Genomic DNA, 25,063 nt, shown 5'->3' with positions numbered 1-25,063 from the left:
GCGTTTCATTGAAATCATAACCAACTTGAAGCTGAATCTTTGGTAATAAAGTGTAATGAACATTAGTCAAGATGTCTATATTTTTCGACTTTAAAGTAGGACCAAATGGTAGAAGATTCAGAAGAGCTGTAGAAGGTGATAAGCATGATATAGAGTTGATAATAAATCTCAAACATACTGAACGGCTCTTTGATAATGTTGATATCGGGAAATTGATGTAAGTATTGATCTGTCATGTTAGTATAAAAATTATGTAACGCATTTTTACATACAATCAAATGTATTTTTCAAGCAAAACAATTATTTCATTGAATCTTCCAAAACTATTGCTGATTTTAAATGTATTTCTATTGATAAGAATTGATAAGTAATTTAGTTAGTTTCATTAGTTACTCTTTGTTTTTAAATAGCAAAAATGAAATAAGAGAATTTGCTAATTTACTAAACCTTAAGTATAACTTGTGTGAGTTTTAATAATTATTCCAGAGAATTATCAACTTTGTCAATATGCATGATAAATAATAAAAAGGAAGTGATAGGGTTCATGGCGCTTTGTGACCATCCAAACATAAATGGAGTCGATCCTTCGGATTGGGAAACATGGATACGGAATCTATTTCAGTTTGTTTCAAAATTACTTTATTTACAATCGCATATTAATTAAAGCCCACAATTTTTAGTAGTGCTATGAAATATTGCTAAAATTTGTTACAGTCAAACGTGTTTTTTTAATTGTGTAGTGTTAATATATCTTTATAATTATTATACTTAACAAAATATAACACTTAAATAAAGGCGCGTGCTCACTATACTGACATGCCGTAATGATACTTGGTTTCTTTCTTGGTGTCTTCATGATAAGAGCACGCAAAATGCAACGCTGCATAACTCTTTATCATCTGCTTTTAATTTTGCACGCTATACCGAATCGTTCGGCTTTTTTTGAAATTGACGACAATCATCAGGTTCATCGAGTCCAGTCCTGCGATCTGACACTCTTAATACGAGAAATTATTGGCGGGGACGTGCCAATGTTTACAACAATTTAATTGTTCTAAGCGTTAAACAACAAATGTTTATCTTTTTGACACTAGTATTTGGCAATTATGTATTTCAGAAAATATTATTTATCCAGAAATACTTTGTTCGTTCATTTCATGTGTTGTATTGATGCCGTCATGGATATTTTCATCGAGGAAGCTTTTGTGTCGATATTCCGTAATGACGTTTACCTTTTAAACATCGTGTTGGTCGTGCCGCCTGGTTGCCCAGAAGGTATTTTGATATTTTTTATAAAAATAAATTTATAAGATTTAATACTTTACTACTAAACTGCGAATAAATGAGTACTATGGCAATTTTTAAGTTTGTGTTCTATTTGATGTTTGAGTATTATATTTTATTGTTTATTACGATATTAATAACGATACTAATGTATGCTAGTACCCGAATATAATAGTAGTTATCTATGGATAGATGACGTGCGTATTCTCAGCTCTTAATTGTAATCCCATTATCAAATATCTAACTTAAGTCTCAGTTGGGTATTCACTCTCCTACCCAGTAACAAAGAAAAATAATAAAAAGTTACTATTCTAGACAGAGCCCTCACACTCTGTACATCTATTTTCATTGACAATAGATACATAAAACTATTATATTCTTTTATTTACGATTTACGGTTATATTTACGATAGGGTTAGAGTACGCAGAGGACTTTTCTAAATGATGGCGCTTGGCATTTGCAGAAATTACCTCGATTGTTGAGCCCGAGTTTTAGTTTAGTTTATCTGTTAGAACTACAGTTATATCAAATTACCCATACTAATGGTCGTAATTTTCGGGCGGATTAATCTCTTTTACAACATTTTAATTTTAAAAAATCGCGTTTTGAATTTATATAGGAAAGATATTTAAAAAAGGAACATCTGAAAAGAGTTCAAAATGAAAATTCACGTTGATTTGTTTTTTAAATATAATATACTCGTATATATTTTAAAATACGAGACAACACGACATAATTGCAAATTAATGTGTTTTTCATTTTTAAATAAAATTACGTATACACAGGTTGGATGTCCAGATATAAAACATTTAAGAAGCGCAATATATACAAATTCAAGCCAAAAATAAACAATGGTACCGAAAATCTTATGTACCTTTACACTGCGATACGTAATGACTTTTGTCCTAAATTAAAAATACGTCGAGCGGTGTTAGTTTATTTTATTAACTTATTTATCTTGTTATTAATAATTTACGCTTATATATGTATAGTCCACCTGGATACTAGGACTGGTGACAGTACATAGAACTGAAATGAATTAATTAGAATATTGCGGTTTAAAACCCGGACAAGTATCACTATAATTAATTTCGTGCATAGCGGCACAGAAAACATCTAAACGAAACCTACATCGTGGTCAGAAAACCCCCAGATGTCTCCTTAACAGAGGAAAACTTGCATGTCCGTAAGATATTTAAGGCCCAGTAGGTACTAGTGTGGTAGCAATTGCAGACACTGCGCCTGAAAGTCAATATCATTTCTGCGATGCGATGTAATTATAGTTTTTATTTTATATCAATATTGTTCCACAGTTTCTATTCTTTCATTTATATTAACATTAACAGCCTGTAAATTTCCCATTGCTGGGTTTGAACCCTCAATCATCGGTTAAGATGCCCGCGTTCTAATCACTGGGCCATTTCGGCTCTGTTATACCGTATATTACACCACAGTAATAATAACGTTATGATATAGAGAAGAAGACAATGATGATATAGTAAATATTCTGGGAAAAAATTGTCCCAAATTACAAGAAATGTATGGCGAGTTTTATATAAGTGAAATTATCGGGCGCCATCCAGAAATGGATAGAACAATAATTGTTGCTGATGTAAGTTTGTATAAATTATGATATATAATACTTAATAAGTTTGGCTGTACACTTTTTTGCTTATTTCTAAGCATATTTTAATTTAGTACCAAGACCAAGCAGTTGGAGTCATGTGCCTGAACTCCAAGATGAATTATGATGTGCTGCAAAATACTTATGAACTTGGACCCCTTCATGGTCTACGAAAACCGACAGCTTTAGAAAAAGAAAAATATAAGCGATCGAATACTTTACTAAATACTTTTGGGTAAGCTTGCTTTTTTATTATAAGTAAATAATAGCTTTTGAAAACGTAAAGTCTATCATTATATTTTTCCTCTTAGTTCGTTTTAATTAAGAATTTGCTCTGTATATTCAATAGTTTAATTTTTTATAGAGAGCCAATTATGCTTGGAAAATGGAGTCCATATCACGAACTGCAGCCAGATATGGACGAAGTTAATGTTGTAAATATATCGTTATTTTTATACCTAATAACATAACCCATAATTATCTACAGAGTTTGATTTGTCCAACAGGCGCCGTCAATAAAGAAAGTACCTGGCAAAACTAAAACGCACAGTAAAGTTAATTTTGACCGGAAATCAGCTATGCGGAAAAGTTTCGATCATTTTTATTACAGGAATCAATATTCCGAAGACAGCGAAAGGGAACTAAATTCTCCAACACCATCAACTGCAACCAATCCATCATTTGTGAATTACCTTCTAGATGACGATCCCTTTGATTACGAAATTGTTAATATCGATAATCGTCTTTTGACTGTACCGGAAGTACTGTCTTCAGAATTCTTATTGTGAGTTTATTGTTTTATTATTATTTATTGTTTTTAACTTATTTGACCACTGCTTATTGGCTAATACTTGACCATCATCGGTGAGACCGCCCCAACGCCAACGCGTGGCGCCCGGATTTTTTGCATTTCCCGAATGAGACGAGCCTAGTCTCAAATCATCAAATACAAGAAATATTAGTGTAAAATTTGAATATAACCTTGAAAAAAAAATATACAAATATTTTATTTCTTCTATTTAAGTTTTATTTTTATTTATTTGTGGTATATTTTCTGTAATATGTGCTGTTATAAAAATACTGTCCCATTCTTCTAAATGCGTAGCCCTCTAACCATTATTGCATATAATCGCTTATTTATTAATAAATATAATAAATAATACAGGCCTAATAAAGATGAAGGACCTCGGCATTCTCGTCCAATGCAGATTCAAGATAGAGTGAAGCGTAATTACAAAATATATTTTTTTGTATATATATTTTTTAATTGTTGTATATTGTACGATAACCTTGAATTTCAGGAAGAACTTCTATACTTAGAAATAAAAGCAACCAAAATAATGAATTGCAAACATTCGCTGGTGATCCGAATGCTTTTATGATCGAATTGTTGGCATTTAGAGAAGATGTGGATGAGACGTAGGTATTATATAATTAATTTAAAAATAATGAATCAATTTTTTTTTCAAAAATTATATGATTTTTTTTTACATTGTCTAGCTTATAGAGGTGAAGATCCCTATGTTCTGAGTTTAGTAGTAGGGGCCGAATTGGCAGAATGTTATTACGTTTTTCCGTTAAAAATCTCATAGCAGCTGATTTCCGTAGAGTGTAGGATTAGACAGAAACATATTGTGTCTTCATATTCTATACGTCTCCATGTCAGAAATCGGTCAAGAGTTACTAAAGTTAAATACAAAATAATAATAATTGTACATTTAAATTACTCATCAATATGAAATTGGCTTATTTTCAGACAAGCCTTCCATTTGCTAGAAGCAGCATTTGAAATTATGAAGGAATACGATTATTGCGTTATTCGGGTGCCGTGTAAAGATAAGAGTTTCCATTTACTTGAGCATTTCTGTGTAATTATTTCTTATTTTGTTTAATCATTTTGTACATATCCCATACATAAAGATCTGAGATGAAGATCCTCTTAGAAATGTAAATGGTAGATAGTTATTTTAGTTCGTGTAAATAATTAACTTTATGGTTCGCAACAAATTCAAAAATAGTCAGGTGATATCTGTTTTATATTATACTCCCAACGAAATGAAGACAAAATAATTGTTTTACAGTTCGTTCCCATTAAAGAAGAAACTTCAACAGACTACGCTCTTTATGTTGCTCATCGGAGTTCTGTGCTCAGGTTTTTTTTAAGAATATTTATCATATTTTTGAGTAGAAGCCTAGTCTGTTGTTCATTGAGTTTATAAAATAAAAAAAGTCATAATAGCCTGTAAATATCCCGCTGCTGGGTTAAATTAACTAAATTCACTTTTATTTTGTAGCAAATTAAGGGTTCGTAGGGCAGAGTTAATCGACGTACCTCAAATTGCTGAACTCTTGAGGAGTTTAGACGGAAAAGAGACATTATGGACTGTAGAAAATACTATTATTCACAAAAGTGACCTACAGTGCTACGTGTTACTGAGTGGCGTCACACTTATCGGTGTTGGTATATTAGAGTGAGTTTGTTTCACAGCAATACATAATGCTATATATTATCAAATATATATGAAACAACATTTAAATATATATGACAGAAATACTGATCACTGTAAATTTTTTTTAGGAAACCAGAACAAATAGATTTCATTCGTATTAAATTTAACCTGGATTCGCATCGGATCCACAAATACCATACCAGTCAAGGTTTGGACTGCGGCTTAGTCACACTAAAAGCTGTTTTAGTGTATCCCGTATTCGAACCTCATTACAGGTTCTTCGCCAGAGATATGATAAGGCTTTCTGGATCGAACGCTATGATGTGGTTAACTGCATATAGAAATAAATGGGTCAGTAATTTTGTTTATTTGTCATGTTTAAATGTATTATTTTTATAACTATATAATTTAAGGTAACACATAAAGCGAATTCATTAGCTGCTTCTATGATTCCTCTTATGCCAAGAAGTTCAAAAATTGTTTATATATCTACGCCAGAACTAAGACGGATCCGCAAACTTTCCAATACTGTGTAAGATTTACTAAACATTATGTTATCATTATTTGTACTTTAAATACTTGTAAATTTGAAAAGGGTAATCGTAAAATTTACTTGTGTATCTAAACAAGGGAATCTCGCGACAAGTTTTTATATCGTATGAATTGTGTCAAATGTGAAATGAAGTTATAAGTTTACATTAAAAGTTTTAGAGTATTTTTTTAGCACATTTGTACAAAGGCTTGTTTTTAAAGAGGTTTTTACTTTCAATGTTTTTATAATTAACAGAATGGCATTTAGTAGCTGGTTTATAAGCAAGAAGTTAACAAGTGTTCCAAAAATCAATATTAACGCTAGAATTCTTATCATTGGAGCTTCGAGAACTGCTATGGCATTTCTTAATACGCTGCTTTTCAGGTAGACCAAATTCTATATATAAACCTTCTTCTTATATTCTTCCTATATTGTTATATAGGAAAGGAATATAAAAGTTAAATAGTCTAATAACTGCCTGTTGGACTACCAAGGCAGGTATCGTGCTAATAATGCGATAAGCTTCAGAGCAAGCTTTTCTCATATTACACTCTCAAAAATACTTGATAAATGTTTTTTTTATATAAGATTTTAAATTAACATGGTTATTTTTATTACTAACAGTATTTAAAACGGGATATTTACCATGTTTTTTATTTTTATTTGGTGGAGCTCGATATTTCGACATTATCTACGAATGTCTTGTTCACTTGTTTTTTTTACTTTAACACAGAGTAACTTTTAATAAGACTCTCGTTTTTCAGTGATTCGTGTTCTTATTTGTTTTTCACTAATGTGACTCTAGTGTCGCCCAATGGTTTACCATACACGAGAAAAACAAATCCACTCTCTGAAATGATGTTCCAAAAATATTACACAAATTCCGATAAATACCTTAAAAGCGTTCCATATACGTATTATGTGCATGTCATTCAAGGGACAATGGTCGAGATTGATAAGTAAGAATATTATTTGTGTTGACAAAGTTTTCTAAGGTGTACGGATGTCATCTACTTATTTAATATGCTAACTCTAACTAACTCCCCAAACCCTTGAAGTAGCGTGAATTTTTTCGTGATTATTGTTTGGTTTGATCTCTCTTCAGAGAATTATTTTTGATTTTGAACCTACGCGAATGTAAACACATTCACTGGAAACATCCACACACCGCTGTCTATAAATGACAAACAGTAATCAAACAAGAAAACTCTATATACAATTTTTATATGTGATTGTAGACGTAAAAAACACATATATCTATCAAATGGTCGCAAATGTGACTATGATTTTCTATTTTTACTATTTGGAAAGCAATATCAACATCCGGATTACTTAAAGTCTATATTTAAAAGAAAAAAGGATGTGAGGTAAACGAATTTGTATAGATTTTTCTATTACAATAAGATGAATTGAAAAAGAGAAACAGACTTATGTTGTTATTCTTTTTTAATTTAGGAGCGGAAAGCTACCTCAATATACTCGTCTTGATATACCACAGCCTAGATTAGAACCAGGCGTTATTAATTATACCCCGGCAAACGTTTTCATAATAAACACGATAACAGATGCTAACAAAGCACTCGACTTTGTCCGGAAATTAAGTTGGCTGAATGCGTGTGATTGTGAGTTTTTGCATGAGTCTTTATGGTTAAAATATATTTTGGCATTGAAGTGCTAATAGCAAACGTCGAATGCCTCCGGTATGTATTGCAAGTTAAGTAATAAATTAAAAAAAAATCAAATTAGAAGCTATGTATATTATAAAAAAATCGATTCATATCGTTTATATAGCAACTTCATTTGCTAAAAAATAATTGCTTAATAATCTAAAACTTGAATCATGATTTCTGCTTGACCCTCAAAGAAGCTGATTTCGTAAATATATTATTTATTCAGCAAGGAATTATTAAATAATAAGAAATTAGAAATTTAAAATTAATTGAAATTTCAGATAAAATACTCGTATACGGTGCTTCGAAACACGTTTACTGTTGTTTGGCAACTTTAATTGAAATGAAGATACCAACTGAAAACATAATTTTTATAGAACCTTTTCCATCTTTACATATTAGAAAAATGAGGGTGTCGTTATTTTGTAATTCTTATGTAAGTATTTTTGAACTACTGATACAAACCTAATATGAATCTTATGAATGATATCGAGCCATTAACGACTGACAAATTATATTTCAAAATATTTTATTTTTCGAACCAAATTTAATTTAGAATTTAAAGATTAATGAAACTGTTTTTCTTAAAACGAGAAATGTGTTTGATAATAATTTGCCTTTACCTAATTTATCATTTACATAGTTGATATTTACTAATAATTTTTAATCTATTTGTTTAGGTAGATAAAACCGTGTGCGAACTTCTAGATAATCTGAAAATCAAAATTTATCGTTCTTATTATTTTCACGCTTGGCATATGGATGTTGACAATCTAGTTACTCAAGTTGATTTCCTTTCTCAATTTCATCTGTTACAACTAAAATGCTCTGCCCTATTTTATTATGGCACCCGAGGTGTTAATGAGCAAGCGTTTTTTGGTATGAATTAACATTATATATATATATATCTCTCATGCTTATATTATTGATATGTATTACATTATTTGCTATCTAGACTTATTTGATAAAATGTCAACGCTGAGAACGCGTCTAAAAAAATTGTGGCCAAGTCTTTGGCTACTGAATACACATAACATAACACGCACACTGGTAAACAAATATGAAGTTGATATCAAGCGGAGTTGTCACACACACTAAGATAATAAAGTCGGCTTGTTTCTTTTATTTCTTCTATAGTGTGACACTCTATCTAAACATATAAATAATCTCATATTTTCTTATGTTATACTAACATCTTTAAAAAACAATATGTTTTTATATATTCTAGCTATTAATAAGAGCGGTATGGCATATGATGGCGGTATTCTAATAGATCATCAGTGTAGGACTAAGGATCCCTCAATTTATGCCGCCGGACCAGCCACCAGATATTATAGAAGGTACTATGCTGAAGCAATGCGTCAAAAATATTACGATGCCTACGAAGTTGGAGCCAAGGTGACTTTTTAAATCCATTATAAAGTATCGTAAATGTAATAATTCATTGAATAAAATAAAGAACAATAAAAACTTAACTATATTAATATTATAAATATGATAGTAGCTTTGTCTATCTCTCTGTTGCTCCTTCACACGCAAACCGCTGAAACGAATTTGATGAGATTTGGTATGAAGCAAGCTTTAACTTCAAGGAAAGACATAGACATTTTTATTCCTAACCTCTGCCGAACAACCTCTAAAACTTAGCCGCGGGTGACAACTAGTTTTTAATATATATGGTTTTACAAATGCACAAAATGATAATGATACGATAGCAAATGTTGACGCTTGATTTTTACAGCTTGGCTCTCAAATAAGGGATCTGTTAGATCCACTTTTTAAAGAAACACCTATGGAGATGGGAAAGAAAGGAAAAGGTTCAATAAAATGTGTCAGTTTTGATTCGTCTTCAATAAATACGAAAGAGACTGTTGATATTTCGGAATCAATTAATACTAAAACATCGTAAGTAAATTTAGTGATTTATTTTTAGATATATTCAAGTGTATGAATATTACTATAAGTATTTAAAACGGGATATTTACCATGTTACGAGACTCTGTCTCGTGAACAAGACTTTCGTAGATAATGCCGAAATATCGAGCTCCACCAAATAAAAATAAAAAACATGTTAAATATCCCGTTTTAAATACTTATAGTAATAAAATAACCATGCTAATGTAAAATCTTATGTATGAATATTGTTTAATTTTTTGGTATTTGTTTATTTCACATCGTAATTTATAAATGTAGTTATCAATCAAGCGATTTGGAAGAATTTCAAAAAATCCCAACCTTTAAAAAGCCGCATGTTACACAATTCATGCTTCCTGGTGGTCTTCAATATTTAGAGGTGCGATCGCCAGGGATGAAGGTTCCTCATCATTATGTACAATCCTTGCAGTACAATGTGAGTTATATTTCGTATTTTTAAGTTAATTATAAAGCACAATACGCTTTCCTGTCTCTGATCTTAAACCTTACGATGATAATTCTTAGTCTAATCATCTTATTCTTTAAACGAATAGAATATGTTAGGTTAACAAGAAATAAATATTTGTTTTCTAATAACGGTGTTTAATATTCTTAAATATTAATATTGTTTCAGGGTATTGTGATGGAAACTTTTAAAAACGGGTATTTTAAACTTCGCATGTCAAACGATCTTATTGTTGATGGAATTACATGTTTGACTCCAGAAAAAATTTCGCTCGAAAATTTTAAAAATCTCTATGGTCTCTCTTCAACTGTTCTGAATAATGTTTATTTGCGATATACTGTGAGGATTTTTTCCATAAATTATAACCTGCCGTTATTATTTTCTTAATATAATGGAAATAAATAAATAATCATTCTAATAAAGTAAACGCCTAAAGCTTTAATTCTTGGTGGTAGGGATTTGTGACGGCCCTTCTAGTTTAGTACTAGTATTTTAAAGTGGTAGTGCCACACTGCATACCTTCGGGTTGTAGCCGAATGGGCCGGCACACCCGGGGAAGTACCACTCTCTCACTTAAAACCGGCATAAAGTGGTAGCAATGCTACGCGTTTCGTCTGGTATGTGAGTGTCCCGGAGGCCCCACTGTTCGGGGCAATCGGAGCAGGCATCATAAGGCAACCCCTACCACCCTCAATGTGGACTTCTGCTACATAAGGGGACTCCACTCCAACTTGAACACCGTTCACTTTCACCTTGAGACGGCGAAGCCGGCCTTGCTCTTTCTTACCGAGACCCAGATATCCTCTCCTGCCGATACGACTTTTCTTTCCTACCCCGGGTATTAATTGGAACATTCCTTTGTACCACGAGCTAGGGTGTGCGTTTACGTCAGAGATGATATCTGCTCTCGACGCCTCGGAGGCCTTGAAGGGCAGGACCTATCGATTATCTGGCTGCGTGTAGATTGCGACGACCATCCGCGAATGTACGCGTGCCTTTATAGGTCCCATAGCGGTAATGCCGAAACCGACCGACTGGTCGAGCACGTCCAAATGGCTAGAGATTCCGTCATCCGCAGGGATCGTAATTCTTGGCGATTTTAATGCCCACCATGCCGAATGGCTTGGATCACGCACTACCGATCATACGGGTAGATCTGTTCTCGACTTCGCTTTAGCAAATGATTTGACACAACTGGTCACCTCGCCAACGCGAATACCAGACGTGGAGGATCATACACCTTCCCTGTTGGACCTTCTGCTGACTTCCCATCTGGATAGCTATCAGGTTATCGTCGATCCCCCTCTGGGCTCGTCGGACCACTGTCTCGTTCGGAGTACAGTGCCGGTTGCGCGGTACTCACGACCTCGTTTCGTGGACTGCCGCCGCGTGTGGCACTACAAGTCAGCAGATTGGGATGGGATGCGGTCTTTCTTTGCATCCTACCCATGGGGGCAGGTTTGTTTCTCGCCGGATGATCCGGGAGTTATTGCTGACTCTGTTGCCGATGTGGTGATTCAGGGTATGGAACTGTTCATTCCATATTCTGCTGTGCCCATCGGTGGCAAGTCTCGGCCCTGTTTTGCTCGTTTCTGCAAAACGGCCTCACGCCGAAAATGGGAACGTTACCATGACTGGGCTAACGCATCGGCGTCTCGTGATATAAAGACCAGCGCATTCAGAAAGGAATATAACACTGCCTCTAGGTCCTTCATAAACGTGATTGCTAAGGCGAAGACGGAGTACATTGGCTGAATTGGCGAGAGACTGGTGCGTCTCCCTTCAGGAACACGTGCGTTCTGGTCTCTCGCTAAGGCTGTTTTAGGGAATTTCTGTCAGCCTTCCTTTCCATCTCTGCACAAGGACGGTGAGTCATTGGCCCATACTGCGAAGGAGAAAGCTGATCTTTTAGGCTCTCTCTTCGCGGCGAACTCGACTCTGGATGACCAAGGAAAGTCACCACCAACAATCCCGCGATGTACACCTAGATGTCCGAAAATCCACAACAGCGCGACCACTATGTGGAACCAGCTTTCGCCGGCGGTTTTCCCGAACCGATACGACTAGGGAACCTTCAAAAAAAGAGCGTACTCCTTCCTAAAAGGCCGGCAACGCACCTGCAACCCCCCTGATGTTGCAGATGTCCATGGGCGGTGGTAATAACTTTCCTATAACATAAAAAAAAGTTAGGTACCACCCACTTATCAGATATTCTACCGTCACACAGCAATACTTAGTATTGTTGTATTCCGGTTTGAAGGGTGAGTGAGCCACTGTATCAAAGGACATAACCTCTTAGTGGCCAGTAAGACTTTTATGGCACTTTAGTTTATGTACGGAATGGTTAATATTTCTTACCAATGTTTATGGGATCAGATAAAATATCTTAAATTATGTAGAATAATAATAATAATAGATGTATTTATAGGCAAAGAAGTTGGATAATTTTTACGAATTCTTCAAAGATCCTTGGGCCTGCTTTTTATACCATGACCAAGCAGACGAGTTATTTGCTATGATTAAAGAAATACTTCCTAAAGTAATTTATTTTATATCATATTTGTATTGATCAAATCTACTGATCGAATTTTTTGACTTCATTTCACATTCTTGTAGGGACAAAAACAGGGCGAAACTTTGGCAGAAACTATGAGGATTGTAGGAGATAGCTCAAGTAAACAGGTATATAGTCATTTTATTTTGCTTCATTTATTGAAATCTGATGACTGTAAAATTATTTAATTCGTATTTGCCTGATAATTTATTAGATAAATTACGGTTTTACAATACCTTTAGTAAATAGAACGAGATCGCTGAAAGCAATTTACTTGGACGTTATTGATTTCAGACAAATTATTATTGAGGTCCATTTTTTTTACTTTCAGTCAATTAAATCCCATATCAAGATGAAGATTCGATCTAGTTTTGAAAAGTCGCCTCACGTGGAAGCTGTAACTGATTATGTATTAGAATGGTTGTCAGAAAACGACGTGCTACTGCCTATGTACCTTCAGCCGTGGCAAACGAGCCAATACAATTATGATTTGGATCACAATCCAGCTTTCAGGAACAGAAAAAATACAATCGTCAAAATGTTATCTAAGATTTTTTAATTCGCGATTTTATTAAAAAATATATTTGTTTGTCTTTTATATTGCTATATTATTAACTAATAAAGACTTTCACTACCGAGTACGACTATTTAATAGTATTTATGTTTATGTATAACATTATCTGATCCCACAGTTTCACTGACGTTAGAATATTCTCAATAAGTTGGCTTTCTAACGCGAAGATTAGCACGTTCAAATAAACTCGACTGGTGTTCACTGTACATACTTGTATATTTATACTGGTGGTTATGCACCACACACAAATACATTTATAATATTATTCTACTAAAAACGGCCAATGAGAATAGCGATTCATTACAACAACATTGAGTTTTACTTTTTTTATAAGAATATGAATTAGATATGAAATATATTATTTATAATGTATGACTGAGGAATTAGTTCTGCAATAAAACCTTCAAGGGTAATATTGACAGATTTCAGTTCAACATATCGCTTGTCATTAGTTTGTGTCATAAAACTTTAATCATTATTATTTTTGTAACCAAAACATTTATATCTATTAATCATGGCTAATATAAAATCCAATAAGCCACTCGTTCTAAATGATCTACTTATACAGAATGTTAACACGTGGGGCAATGTATACTATAACATTCCCTTAAGGCACTCAAACAATGAAACCAGAACGGGTTCAAGTATAGCACATCGATACATACCAGCAATACCGCATAGCTTGGATTGCGTAAGTTTTTGCAAAATGCCTTCATTAGAGGAAGCATTCGCATTCAAGATATGTTCTATATAATATTGCATCTGCTTTAAATATTTTTAATCAAAATAACTTTTATACATACCTATTTAAAAATAAATTGCTATTTACAAAAAAAGTAGATTAATCGTATTTTTATAGAATTATATATACATATATTTTATCTGCTCCATGTGGTTTATTCTGCGTTATTGCTCTGCGTTCATGGGTTATGATGTTATATATTCTCCTTTCCTAATAAAAGGGCTATCCAATGCCTAAAGATTTTTCATATCGGAGGAATCTGAGATTAACGCGTTCAGACAAAAAACCTATAACTTGATGGTATTTTTGAATAACATAGATATCAGAGTTAATGTTATTCATGTTTAGAAAATTGATGACCCACTGCCTGAGCGAGTGACTGGACGAGACATGGTGGTAGAAAAAGAATCATACAAAACTACTACTGGTGAATATTGTGTGAAACCTAACCCGAATAAAGCGATGGAAAGATCCGATTGCGCCATCAACTGTCGCAGAGTGATCTTCATGACCGGCGTCGAGAAAAAGGTAATAATTCATTTAAATGAAATAGAGTTGATATCCATTTTGGACATCACATTTAACTTTTTGTGTTGTTTTCGACTCGACTTTACTGATGGCTCTTTTTGCCTTATGTTTAGTGTGTGACGATAAAATAATATGTATTTATCTTTTTTATGGAAGTTTTACTTTCTTCAGATTTTAAGGTTATTTTTTTATATAGACGTTTTGTGTTTTTAGTGACGATGTTTATGTAACTTTAAGTACACTTATCTGTATTGTGTTGTGCGTGTAATATTTATATTATAGTTAAAACTAAAAAAAATAATACTAGAAGTCAATCGATCCCTTTTGCATGTTTTCAGTTACAAAGTAAGAACATAGTACAGCCAATAATGATATCGGAAATGAAAGACAATTTTAGGGGAATCGTTGCACCGCCCACAGCACCTCCAGAGATCGATGTTAAGTCACCAGATCCTGAATATATTTTTGACGTAAGATCAATTATGCATTGATTACAACATTACATACATTTATGTATATCATTTATAAAATATAAAATCAAAATTCGAATACATACAAATCATTAATCATTTCACAAAATTAAATTTAGTGTAAATCTCGCAAGGTTTTCATCATAATTTATCGAGAATAAACAGTGAGATATTTAGAAGTCATACCTTTTCAGTAATCATATTTATGTAATAATTATTTACACGTTAACCTATAGAGGTATTCTGTAAGAAGAAACTCGAAACTCATCACATAACACGAGCGTGAAATTACAGAATGTGATATGTGTCATTGACTATAATAATTATAAAATGTATAGTATACACATATCAAAATGGCATGTATCACCGTCAGTCAGTTGACCAAATTTCATGAGTGAGATACGATGTCTTATAGGATCATACTACTGTGTTAAAATAACGAATATAATATACAAGATGTAAATAGTTTCACCAACAAAGTTAAAGAGATTAAAACGAATTGTTTTATTTTTAGGTAGTTGCATCTGGTCGAAATGAAGTTCCTGTAATATCAGATAGTGATGGTGGATTCCGCAGACTACTTGATCCCTATGTGACAAGTTACAGAGCTTGTAACAGACCTTTTACTGCGGACGAACAATACGGAATCGCTGCTAAAGATCAGATCACATTTTATTCAGAATTTAATGTACCAAAGGTATTTTGCATTGTTGAAGATACGATTCAAGTTCTATTTTATATTTATATATATATATAGGTAACCGCCTATAAATGTTGTTTAACTTATTGGATATAGCTTCCTGTCCTTTTGAGGATGTTTTAAGTTTGTACCACCACCTTCTTAAAATGCGTCTCGCATTAGTACCAGGTGGATGAACTTGCAAGTTTCCTCAAGATGTATTCCTTTCAGGAAACCGCAGTCATTGGTTAAGATTAACATTCCTAATCGATGGGCCTTCTCTTAAAATATAATGTTACTATATTTGATGAAAGGCTATTTGTTAGAAGGCTCCATATCTGATGACTTTATGATATTCAATGCCTAGCTTGGCGCTAATATGGCTTACATTTCACTCTTTGAGTGAAATGTAAGCCATATTTTGCCATTTACCAAATCATTTAAAACTACTACCAAATAATATTACAACATAATAATAAAACAACCATAATCTGTTCATTGTTTCAATTATCCTAAGTAAGGGTTCATATTGGCCCTTCTATCATCATGACACAGAAATATATTTAAAGTTTATTAATACATAATCAAGGCTAAATGCTTAGTGGGATAATAATACACATACTAGTATTTCGATTGTTTATTGTATTGAAGGTACGAGGTTTTGGTCCTAGACATAAGGAAATATGGATGCCGTTAACCGCTAAGGTACACAGAAATGTTTATGATAGAATTCACGTGAAGAAGGAGTATAAAGAAGTGGCAGCTTGTCATAATCCTGTCAATAATATTAACGGGTATTCTAATTGATTTTATTATTACGCATTTCGTTTTTAAAAATATAGAAGGCAGGCATTAACTTGGTGGTAGTACTTTGAGCAAGTACATCTGGGTACCAACGACTCACCGCAATATTTACCGCTAAGCAGCAATACTTAGTAACGTCGGAGGGTGAGTGAGCCTGTGTAACTATATGCACAAGGTATATAACATCTTAGTCCCGAAGGTTCCTGGTGCATTGAAGATGTGAGGGATGGTTAATATTTCTTAGTCTATGTGCGATGTAGTAATGTCTATGTGTGACGGTGACCATTTATCATCTGTTAAGTTTGCCTAACTAAAACATATTTATTTATTTAATAGATGAGTCTTCAACAAAACATACAAGAGTCTCCACACTAAATACATATTCTTAAAATTAAAAAATATAAGGGTAACAAGTTGTGTGCTCCTTCAATTATAGGAGACCACCATACACTATTAAGCAAAAAATGTCTAAATACAAATTAGAAACTTAATATTAAGAATAAGCTTTTTTATGTATTAGGTTAAAAGTTTAGTGAGAAACTGAATTTGGACAAGCTGTAAAGATGAATATCGAGGTCATTATTATTTCTAGAAAGTGTGTTATATTGTCTACAGAGCCTCGGAACAGCTGCGTTATGTCCTAAGTTTGATAGAAATGTAGGAATATTAAATAGGTTATATGCGTTTATACAGGGCATGTAACGTGTTAATTTATGTTTATTTTGTTCTATTATTGCTAGATATGAAACTCGAAATTTGTCTCTTCGAAATATAATAATATTTATTGGCATAAGATTAATAGCATGTTCTCATAATAATTTTGCTTTTATATTTTTCATCCACAGAGTTTTTGTATCGGAAATGAAGAAGAAATACAAACTACCATTTGCTTCTTCTTCTCTCGCTTCTTGGGGCCATGGAGAGATGTTTGACTTGGCACCTTTCCCCCCTAACCCTTATCAAACGAATATGGCTCCTTTCATGTATTGCAGTGATTATTGCCATATTGCCCAAGGCACCCCGCCTTATACCGTTATCGACCAATATAAGCACTATAGAAAACCACATAAGCCATGTGTTAAGAAATTTGTCGTATCCAGAGATTTTGTACCGTAAAATATTTATATAATTTTATTTTGTATTTTTTTATATGATCAAATTAATAAATCATTAGATAATGATTGTGTCTATTATTAAGACTTTCAATGATGTATTTTCTTTTCAAACCAGTTTAATATTATAAGCATGAAGTGAAGTCTGTTTGTTACCTTAACAGTGAAAACTTAACCAATTCTAATGAAATTTAATAAAGGTAGAAATAAATCCCCTCCACGTCAAATTATTTATTATCGTCTATACGAGTACGCTTGTGCATACAATATGTTTTAACGTGCGTCAGAAGACTAACATGGCAAAAAATTACGAATTAAATTGTATTTGTTAAGTTTTTTGTATATAAAAAAAGTTGATGGCGCGCTTTCGTGAGTGAGTAAGTCTAAAGGGATAAATTACATTAGACAAGTATGATATCAATGAAAAAAATAAATTTGTACAGAGTCGCGAGTTTTGTACATATGTAAGGGTTGTAATAATTGTAATAAAAACGACTTGTGGCTGTGGCTATTTATTTAGAAAAAAAACAATCAATGTCAAGAAAATTTGTTTGCAGTTGAAGTTACCTGTAATTAAAACGTACTTTAAAAAAAAACAGCTTTGGTGCAAATTTCCATTCCATAAATTAACTACTCTTTTTAGATGACCTAGATGACTAGTATGATGTTTGGCGATTCTCAAGCGTAGCTGTCACGCACACAAAGATAATAAGGTTGGCTTGTGTGTTTCAGTTCTTTTTATTTTAGTGCGACACTATCGGTATACTAAGAGCATACTGTATCAATAGTATAAATAGTACTGATCAATATTTACCTCACGCATCTCTTGATACAAGTTATCTCAATGTCTGCCGTTAAAAATTTAACACACATCGTGCACGTCTTTAATTTAAATGTAAAGTTTGACTCGATTTAGAAGTTTTTATCTGAAATTGTATTATTTGATCTTATTATTATGAAGTGAGCTTTGTTTGTTCAAAGTATTCGTTGTTATACCTTAGGCTTTCTTACGAAACAGTTGGAACAAGTAGGTGAGTCACATTCGCATTGTGAAATTTTATATTTTTTCTGTGGTGAATAATTTTTGGAGTTATTAGTTTTCTTATGAGTTGGTACAATATATAAAATTAAACGTGGATCATAAACGATAAAAACGAAACATGTACTAAATATATATCTATCTCTTTCACGCCAGTGATACATTAACACAAAATGTCTGATGAAGTTCTGCCACATTTGCTTCCACAATTGAAAAAGCTTTGCAAAAACTAAATTATCAGAACAAACCTTTCCCTAGCTTTGGAATATCTGTTTTTATTAATATGGATATACTAGCTACTCGCCCCAGCTTCGCACGACAATTCTACACATTTTTATTGGCTCACCGTCCCTATTAGAAAACCCGTGTAAACTGCTAATATGGTTTAAACGTTCTCAAGTTATACTATATTCTACAAAGTTCTAGAAAAACTTAAAAAGAAGATGAATAAAATTGGAACAGTCGTTCTAAACTTATCGCGCGACCAAGAGAAATAAATATTCATTTTAATATTTATAAATGATAAATTTAAGAATTGCAAAATGAATAAACCTTGGGTAACTGTTTGTTTGTCTTCGTATTACCATAAATAGTTTTCAAGGAAACTATTTCAACTGTCTGAAACAAATATATATCAGTATATTGTAGAACAATATATAGTATATTTTAATAACGTACGAAAATATGTATATTGTATACAACCTGGATACGTACCCCCAAACACGAACAAGGGTGCTGGTCTTTTGGCGTTTTATCCATTATATTTTCAGTTTTTCCCACCAAATCTACTCTCAATTGCCGTTTTCATGGATGGATTATTCTAGAAACACAAATTTATTATAATAATTGTCAAAATTATAAAATTCTATACTTAAAAATATAAAAAATTGTTCTATTTTAAATGTTAAATATTTAACTTTTTTTTTTTCATTCGAAGGAAATTAAAATTGATTAATTATTTAAACTCACCCCAGGACAAAATTGGTTCTCACATTTAGTGTTCTTCGATTCATCGTTGCATTTACCAGTCTACAAGCATATCATAAACATAATAAATTATGAAAAGGAAAATTAATGAACAGGTTCAATACAGTTTTATTGATATTGATACAATTGTTCACAATTATTTCTTATTAAGTAAGATAGAAGAAAAATCTTACAGAAGGACATTGTTCTTCGGGCGGAATTGGATACTTTCTCTTCCTTGGCGCTCTACATGGTGGGTTATGGAAACATCGCGATGGGTGGTTACAAGGGGCTCCAGCTCGTGCTGGCCAGTAGCACGGCATCAGGTAAGGAAAGCAGGAAGAGGGGGGAAGACATTGGGGGAAATGGTGACAAGACCTAGCGGCCATAGGCTGAAAATTTAACAAAATAGTTTTTGTGATCTAAGTATGTGGTTTACTTAACTATTCATATAACACATATTTACAATAGGTGTAAAGTAATTACCTTTTGCAAAATGCAACTAGATCGAGGCGTTAGCTCCAGCTAAAATAATAAAAAAATATAGATATATTAATAGTTAGAACTATTTAATAATTTATCTTATTCAATGTGACAATAATAACTTACAGGGGATGGCTCGAACTTAGGTTTCCTTTTAAATGATACCTGAAATTCAGAATAAAATCAATAAAAATAGGAGAAACAAATGAACGAAGATAATGTTATTCATAAGGTAACTGTCTCGTTCGTCTAATGGTAATTGTACACGCTGGAGGCGTGCTTCAAGTGGAAGGCTGATCTGCGAGGTGGGACGAGACATCTTTCTGCAAGCAATCTTGTCGCCAATGCTCCCCTTAGAGTAAGCCTCCAGCGTGTGAATTTACCACTATACCAACGAGGCGCTAGCCTCCCGTAAGAACATCGTGTATAAGAAGGACATGTCAACAATTACAGATATACCACCGAAAGTACAATTACCTAATTATTATTTACGAAGTATCTCAATGTCAATAGACACATGAACGTCCCATGAATGAGGTTTTATTAGGAAAAAAGAGATTTGTAAGTAATAATCAATTTATATATGCGTAAATATAAATGTATGTTATGATTCTCTGCTTAAAATTAATAGACGTCGACCGCCTTTAACAGAGTACAGTGAAAGTTTCCACATTGATACATAAACAGCTACAGCAACGTCTGCAAGGATGTAGTGGTGTATTATAAATATGGATATTTTTAGAATACTTACCTTCAAGCCATAACAGTTGTTGCAATCGAGCCTACACTTGGAAGTATGACATAGTGACTGAAAAGTAAGAAAGTAGGCATGAAAGTGTAACATACATGCCTTTAATTTTTTATACAACTCACGATTAGAATATAATTTTGGTAAGTTATTAATTATTATTATAGGAAGACAGACTCGCAATATGTCTCCTGATAATAAATAAACACTTTTGGACATAGAGACTCGCTCATAAGAAATGTGCACTTTTTATTTGTCAGAGTGCTGCAAATGTTATGATCCTCGTGCCTGTAATGAAACTGGCACACAAACTGGAACAGCAATAGAGCAGCCTATTGAATATTATTTGACAAATTATAATTTACTCTTACTAGTATTTGTTGTGAGTCAGTGTAACTACAGGCAAAAGGGTTTAAAACATCTTAGTTCTCGAGATAATAGTTAAGTTACTAATATCCATGTTAAGAATATATAAAATAATTAAATTGAACATTTAAAAAAAATACTATACAGTATATATGTATAAATATCAAAATATATGAGGTATACATTTTTCACATAATAAAGCGTAAGCAACTCCGTGTCCGTCTTAGGCGGATGAATTATTGGACCGAATTTGTTGAAATATGGCCAGTAGCAAACTTGAATCCCAAGGAAGTGCATATTTTTTTGCCTAGCACCTGACGACCAACCGGTAAAACGCTAGATGCCGCGGGAGATAACTAATTCTTAATTTGTATTAAATATTGTTTTGTTTAAAACAAGTACGGTTACCTTACAACTGCATTTTCCTCTAGGACATTGACTGCACTGAAAAGTATTTTTTTTTAATTACAAATTTACATAGAGAGATTTGCTTACAACCATTTTAGTTTTAATATCATAAGATTATCTTACAAGTGACGGGCAGGGAGGATCAACCTGCAAATGAAAACAACTGTTATTTCCTCATATTAATGGAATATCTTATTCCCAAATTAATCATATGATTCATTCATATTATTATTAATTAATCCAATTAGATAATTCTCAGAAATCACGTCGGTATATGATAATGGGTATCGCAATCTTTGCGATACATTACGAAGTACTCCTCGATAAATTTCCCAAGTGAAACCGAATCATCAGTAGGAACTATTCTGTAAGAGTTCACTTCGTATCTCATTCGTGAAATGTCAAAAACCAACTTATGGTGATACGATTACACTATTTGATACGTATATCTTTTAAAAGTTATAATTATTGAACTCGATGTCGCATTAGTATTTCATTACCGTTATGAGACTTCATGATTGTGTTCCTCAATAAGTTTCGAGTTTGTTTTTCCAAAATAACTCTTCAGTTAATGAAATAGCATATATTTGAATGCATTACTTTTATTATTACTAATTTGATGGAATGGATTGTTCATTAATGATTAATTTTGACTTATTATATCAATACATACACAAGGCGGGTCGCAAGGCCCAACACAAATTGGGCAATATGGGTCGAAACAGCAACTGCGACATCCGCCACACTGGAATATGTTTTTGTCTTAAAATTATATCATACTAGTGTCAAAAGTTTTAAAATATAAATGTAACTTTTATAAGAAAATATAGAATTATATATTGGCTCAGTTCTCGGAATTAATTATGCCACCCAAATTATCAAACAGTCAGGAATAATTTCAGGGAGGTAATTTGGGGGAAACACACGGAAGAGACTTGGACAAGTTTTGTGACACGTTTGTAGGGTATTTTTATTGAATATAGCTTACCTTTAAAGAAGCGGGTAGATCAGTATTACTCTGTAAACAAATATTTTCAAAGTAATTATGTATATATATATAGTTTTTATTATTTTAGTAAACTTTAAACAAATATAAAAGAAGCAACGAGTAATGAAACTGAACTCGTTTAAAAATCAGTCAATGTCTGAACACGTTGCTTCTTTTATATTTATTTAATGTTTACTAAAATAATAAAAACTCGAGTATAAAAAATAATATCATTAGGTACTTTCGGCTCGTCTGAATCAGTATAATTACTTATTTCTTATTCTTTAATGTTTTGTGTATTGGAAATTCTATAAAAATAGTAAACATTACTTGAAGGGGGCTGATATATTAGTTAAATTCAAATACGAGCCTTGTTCTTACAGCAGCCCTTTGCGCAACATATTTGTATTATAGCTGTCTGAGGAAACGCCGGTTTAACGTCTTCCTTGCGTATTTTTTTAGATGTCTTCTTTCCAACTATCGTTATATTCGATAGGCCGAACATATTGTGTTCTCGGTCTAATTTGAGAATTGTTGATAAACACTTTTCTCCGAAACTCTGACGATGATTTATTCCGTCATCCGACTCCCGGCTACAAGTTGAGTTAGATGAATTACTTGTTGTCAAAGATTGTGAACTGAAACAAAATTACAATCTTGATAATTTTTTAAATCCAAGTACTTGTGTTTATATTATTTATAAAGTAAAATACCGCAGTAGGGCCTTTAATAGTCAATTAAAATGATATACAAATATAAGTTTTCTGTATGTTTCTCATAATTTTCATGGAGTATTAACTTCGTATAAAACAATAATTTAACATTCAAAGGAAGTAATAATAAAGGTTTAAATGAGAATGAGAGGATTACTTTTTAAACATTTAAAAATAATATATTTTTAACTACATTAAGAAATCAAATAAAACAATATAAAATAATAGTATCTTGAATCCTTTTACAAATATTTCTTACCTATTTTAGTTTAAACGATGTTGAAATCCTCTTCGTTTACGTCTTATGATAGCGCCTGTTAAGGCATTCAATTTTCTGGAAGGACAGCGATTCTGAACACCGAAAAATAAATAACAAGAATCTACCAGTTATATTATATTTTACCTGGAATCTATAGAGCCTTCTCTTCCTTCAGACAACCATTTCATTTTTGTCAATTTTAGTTTTTTTGGGTTTATGTATTGATTATATTCTTCACTATCAGAAAGATCACTGTCATCCTCACAAAAACTTGCCTAAAATAATTATTAAAAATTCCATATTTCTAATACAAATTGATTTTATTAACATATTTTAAATAGATTAATCATTTTACTCACGTCAATTTTTCGCTCTATTTCGAGTTCAGAGATAGTTTTGTGTGTTTCAACGAGTTCATAGAGGGCTTTTGTTCTCTCTACTTTTATTGAATGATCTTGAACAATCTGAGAAGAGAAGAAACAACAACAATAAGTTGAAATCTTAGTTCCCTTGCTAATGTATCATAAATTCCCAACACTAACTATCCCTTTAGAGTGTTCTTCAACTAGAGAAGAATAGAGCCATCATATTACACCTTACATGCACTGGTGAAAAAATAGTAAAAACATTTTCAAGGTAGGTTTGCCCAAGATACTTGGCTGTAAAAGTTTGCCAAAATCTATTCATGTGATATCTAAGGAGAACAAAGCAAAGCCAAGTCAATTATTATATAAAACAATCGTGGTGATGATGTAAAATAAACTGTACTGTAGTTGATTTCAATGGCAGGAGGAGCAAAAAGAAATAAGCAACTTTGACCTTGACTTTAACTAACATCATTGGCCGAGATCTAAATTAATCTATGTTATTAATTATGGATTCGTGAAATTGCGTTTTGTATGACGACGAAGTTGTTATCGGAACTTTGGAAGTAAATTTAAATTAGATAGTATTAAGTATATTTATTAATCAAGAACTGTTTGTAGCTTATGCGCTATTACGGTATAGCAGAGCAAATGGTATATGGCACGGAATATGTAAACGTAATCCTCCTGCCATTGGAATATAATATACTAACTTCGTCAGAGTTCATAACATGTAACGATCTCCCTTGTCCTCGGTCCATTGAATTCTTATCATTATTATTTCCACTTAATGATGGTTTTACTTCATTGATCAGGCATACGTAAGCGAAGAATACATTCTGGTCTGATGCACTCCTTGCCAGTTTCATCGGGGATATATGGTTTATGTTGTCGTATTGTCTATTATACTCGTTCAAGAGAAGCATCGTGTATGATTTTTATTATAACTGATTAAATTTTTAGTTCGCCATGCTATTGGCAATTGATCGAAGATTTTGATTGATTTTGATTTTCTACGCCATAGCTCTTGAAATTTTTAATATGAATTTGAATTTATCGCCAAACAGTCATTGTTTTGTTTTCGTAGACAACGCCTGCCAAAAACAGTTTTAAATTTATTTATTTTTTCATAATTATAGTCATACGATCTTCTTTATCAGTCAGAATTCAGATTGAATACAAAATAATAATAGAATTAAGCCATAGAAAAAAATTTCATGTGATATTTTGTGATATGAATGATTTGGGTATTATTATCGGATTAGGAAGTAATTTGTGTCAAGCGCGTTAATTATGTTTGCTCTTTGAATAGAAAATTGAGGCT

The 25,063-nt window shown here is 32.6% G+C and overlaps 3 protein-coding genes across 3 annotated transcripts; 2 read left to right on the top strand and 1 right to left on the bottom strand.

The window, feature by feature from the left end:
- Positions 1-39: 39 nt before the first annotated feature.
- Positions 40-10,328, top strand: LOC113399639 (cilia- and flagella-associated protein 61-like). Its single transcript, XM_064217205.1, is given in 25 exon segments — positions 40-217; positions 487-621; positions 1,118-1,275; positions 2,071-2,215; positions 2,762-2,897; positions 2,984-3,144; positions 3,274-3,343; positions 3,416-3,693; positions 4,075-4,136; positions 4,211-4,328; positions 4,666-4,777; positions 4,991-5,061; positions 5,204-5,388; positions 5,586-5,710; positions 5,773-5,891; positions 6,147-6,275; positions 6,656-6,850; positions 7,130-7,258; positions 7,347-7,507; positions 7,843-7,997; positions 8,242-8,440; positions 8,790-8,959; positions 9,303-9,466; positions 9,755-9,911; positions 10,110-10,328. Coding segments are annotated over 25 exon segments (3,699 nt in total). The 5' UTR covers positions 40-71.
- A 3,219-nt stretch (positions 10,329-13,547) lies between these two features.
- On the top strand, positions 13,548-17,408 carry LOC113399640 (uncharacterized). The gene is made up of 6 exons (XM_026638818.2): positions 13,548-13,760; positions 14,160-14,339; positions 14,678-14,809; positions 15,324-15,506; positions 16,140-16,282; positions 17,138-17,408. Exons 1-6 carry the CDS (start codon positions 13,584-13,586, stop codon positions 17,406-17,408), a joined length of 1,086 nt encoding a protein of 361 aa, XP_026494603.2. The 5' UTR covers positions 13,548-13,583.
- Positions 17,409-18,995: 1,587 nt separating this feature from the next.
- LOC113399641 (uncharacterized) lies at positions 18,996-24,810 on the bottom strand. The gene is made up of 15 exons (XM_064217204.1): positions 24,453-24,810; positions 23,734-23,838; positions 23,519-23,649; positions 22,773-23,040; positions 22,403-22,432; positions 22,088-22,159; positions 21,538-21,561; positions 21,415-21,450; positions 20,644-20,700; positions 20,019-20,057; positions 19,896-19,934; positions 19,604-19,801; positions 19,413-19,472; positions 19,158-19,263; positions 18,996-19,061 (listed from the first exon to the last, which is right to left on the bottom strand). Exons 1-14 carry the CDS (start codon positions 24,663-24,665, stop codon positions 19,210-19,212), a joined length of 1,326 nt encoding a protein of 441 aa, XP_064073274.1. The 5' UTR covers positions 24,666-24,810; the 3' UTR covers positions 18,996-19,061; positions 19,158-19,209.
- Between the last annotated feature and the right edge of the window lie 253 nt (positions 24,811-25,063).

The sequence above is a fragment of the Vanessa tameamea genome, chromosome 15 (assembly GCF_037043105.1).
Source record: "Vanessa tameamea isolate UH-Manoa-2023 chromosome 15, ilVanTame1 primary haplotype, whole genome shotgun sequence".
In the NCBI taxonomy this organism is placed as follows: Eukaryota; Metazoa; Arthropoda; class Insecta; order Lepidoptera; family Nymphalidae; genus Vanessa; species Vanessa tameamea.
This window is presented reverse-complemented; position numbering and strand designations above follow the sequence as displayed.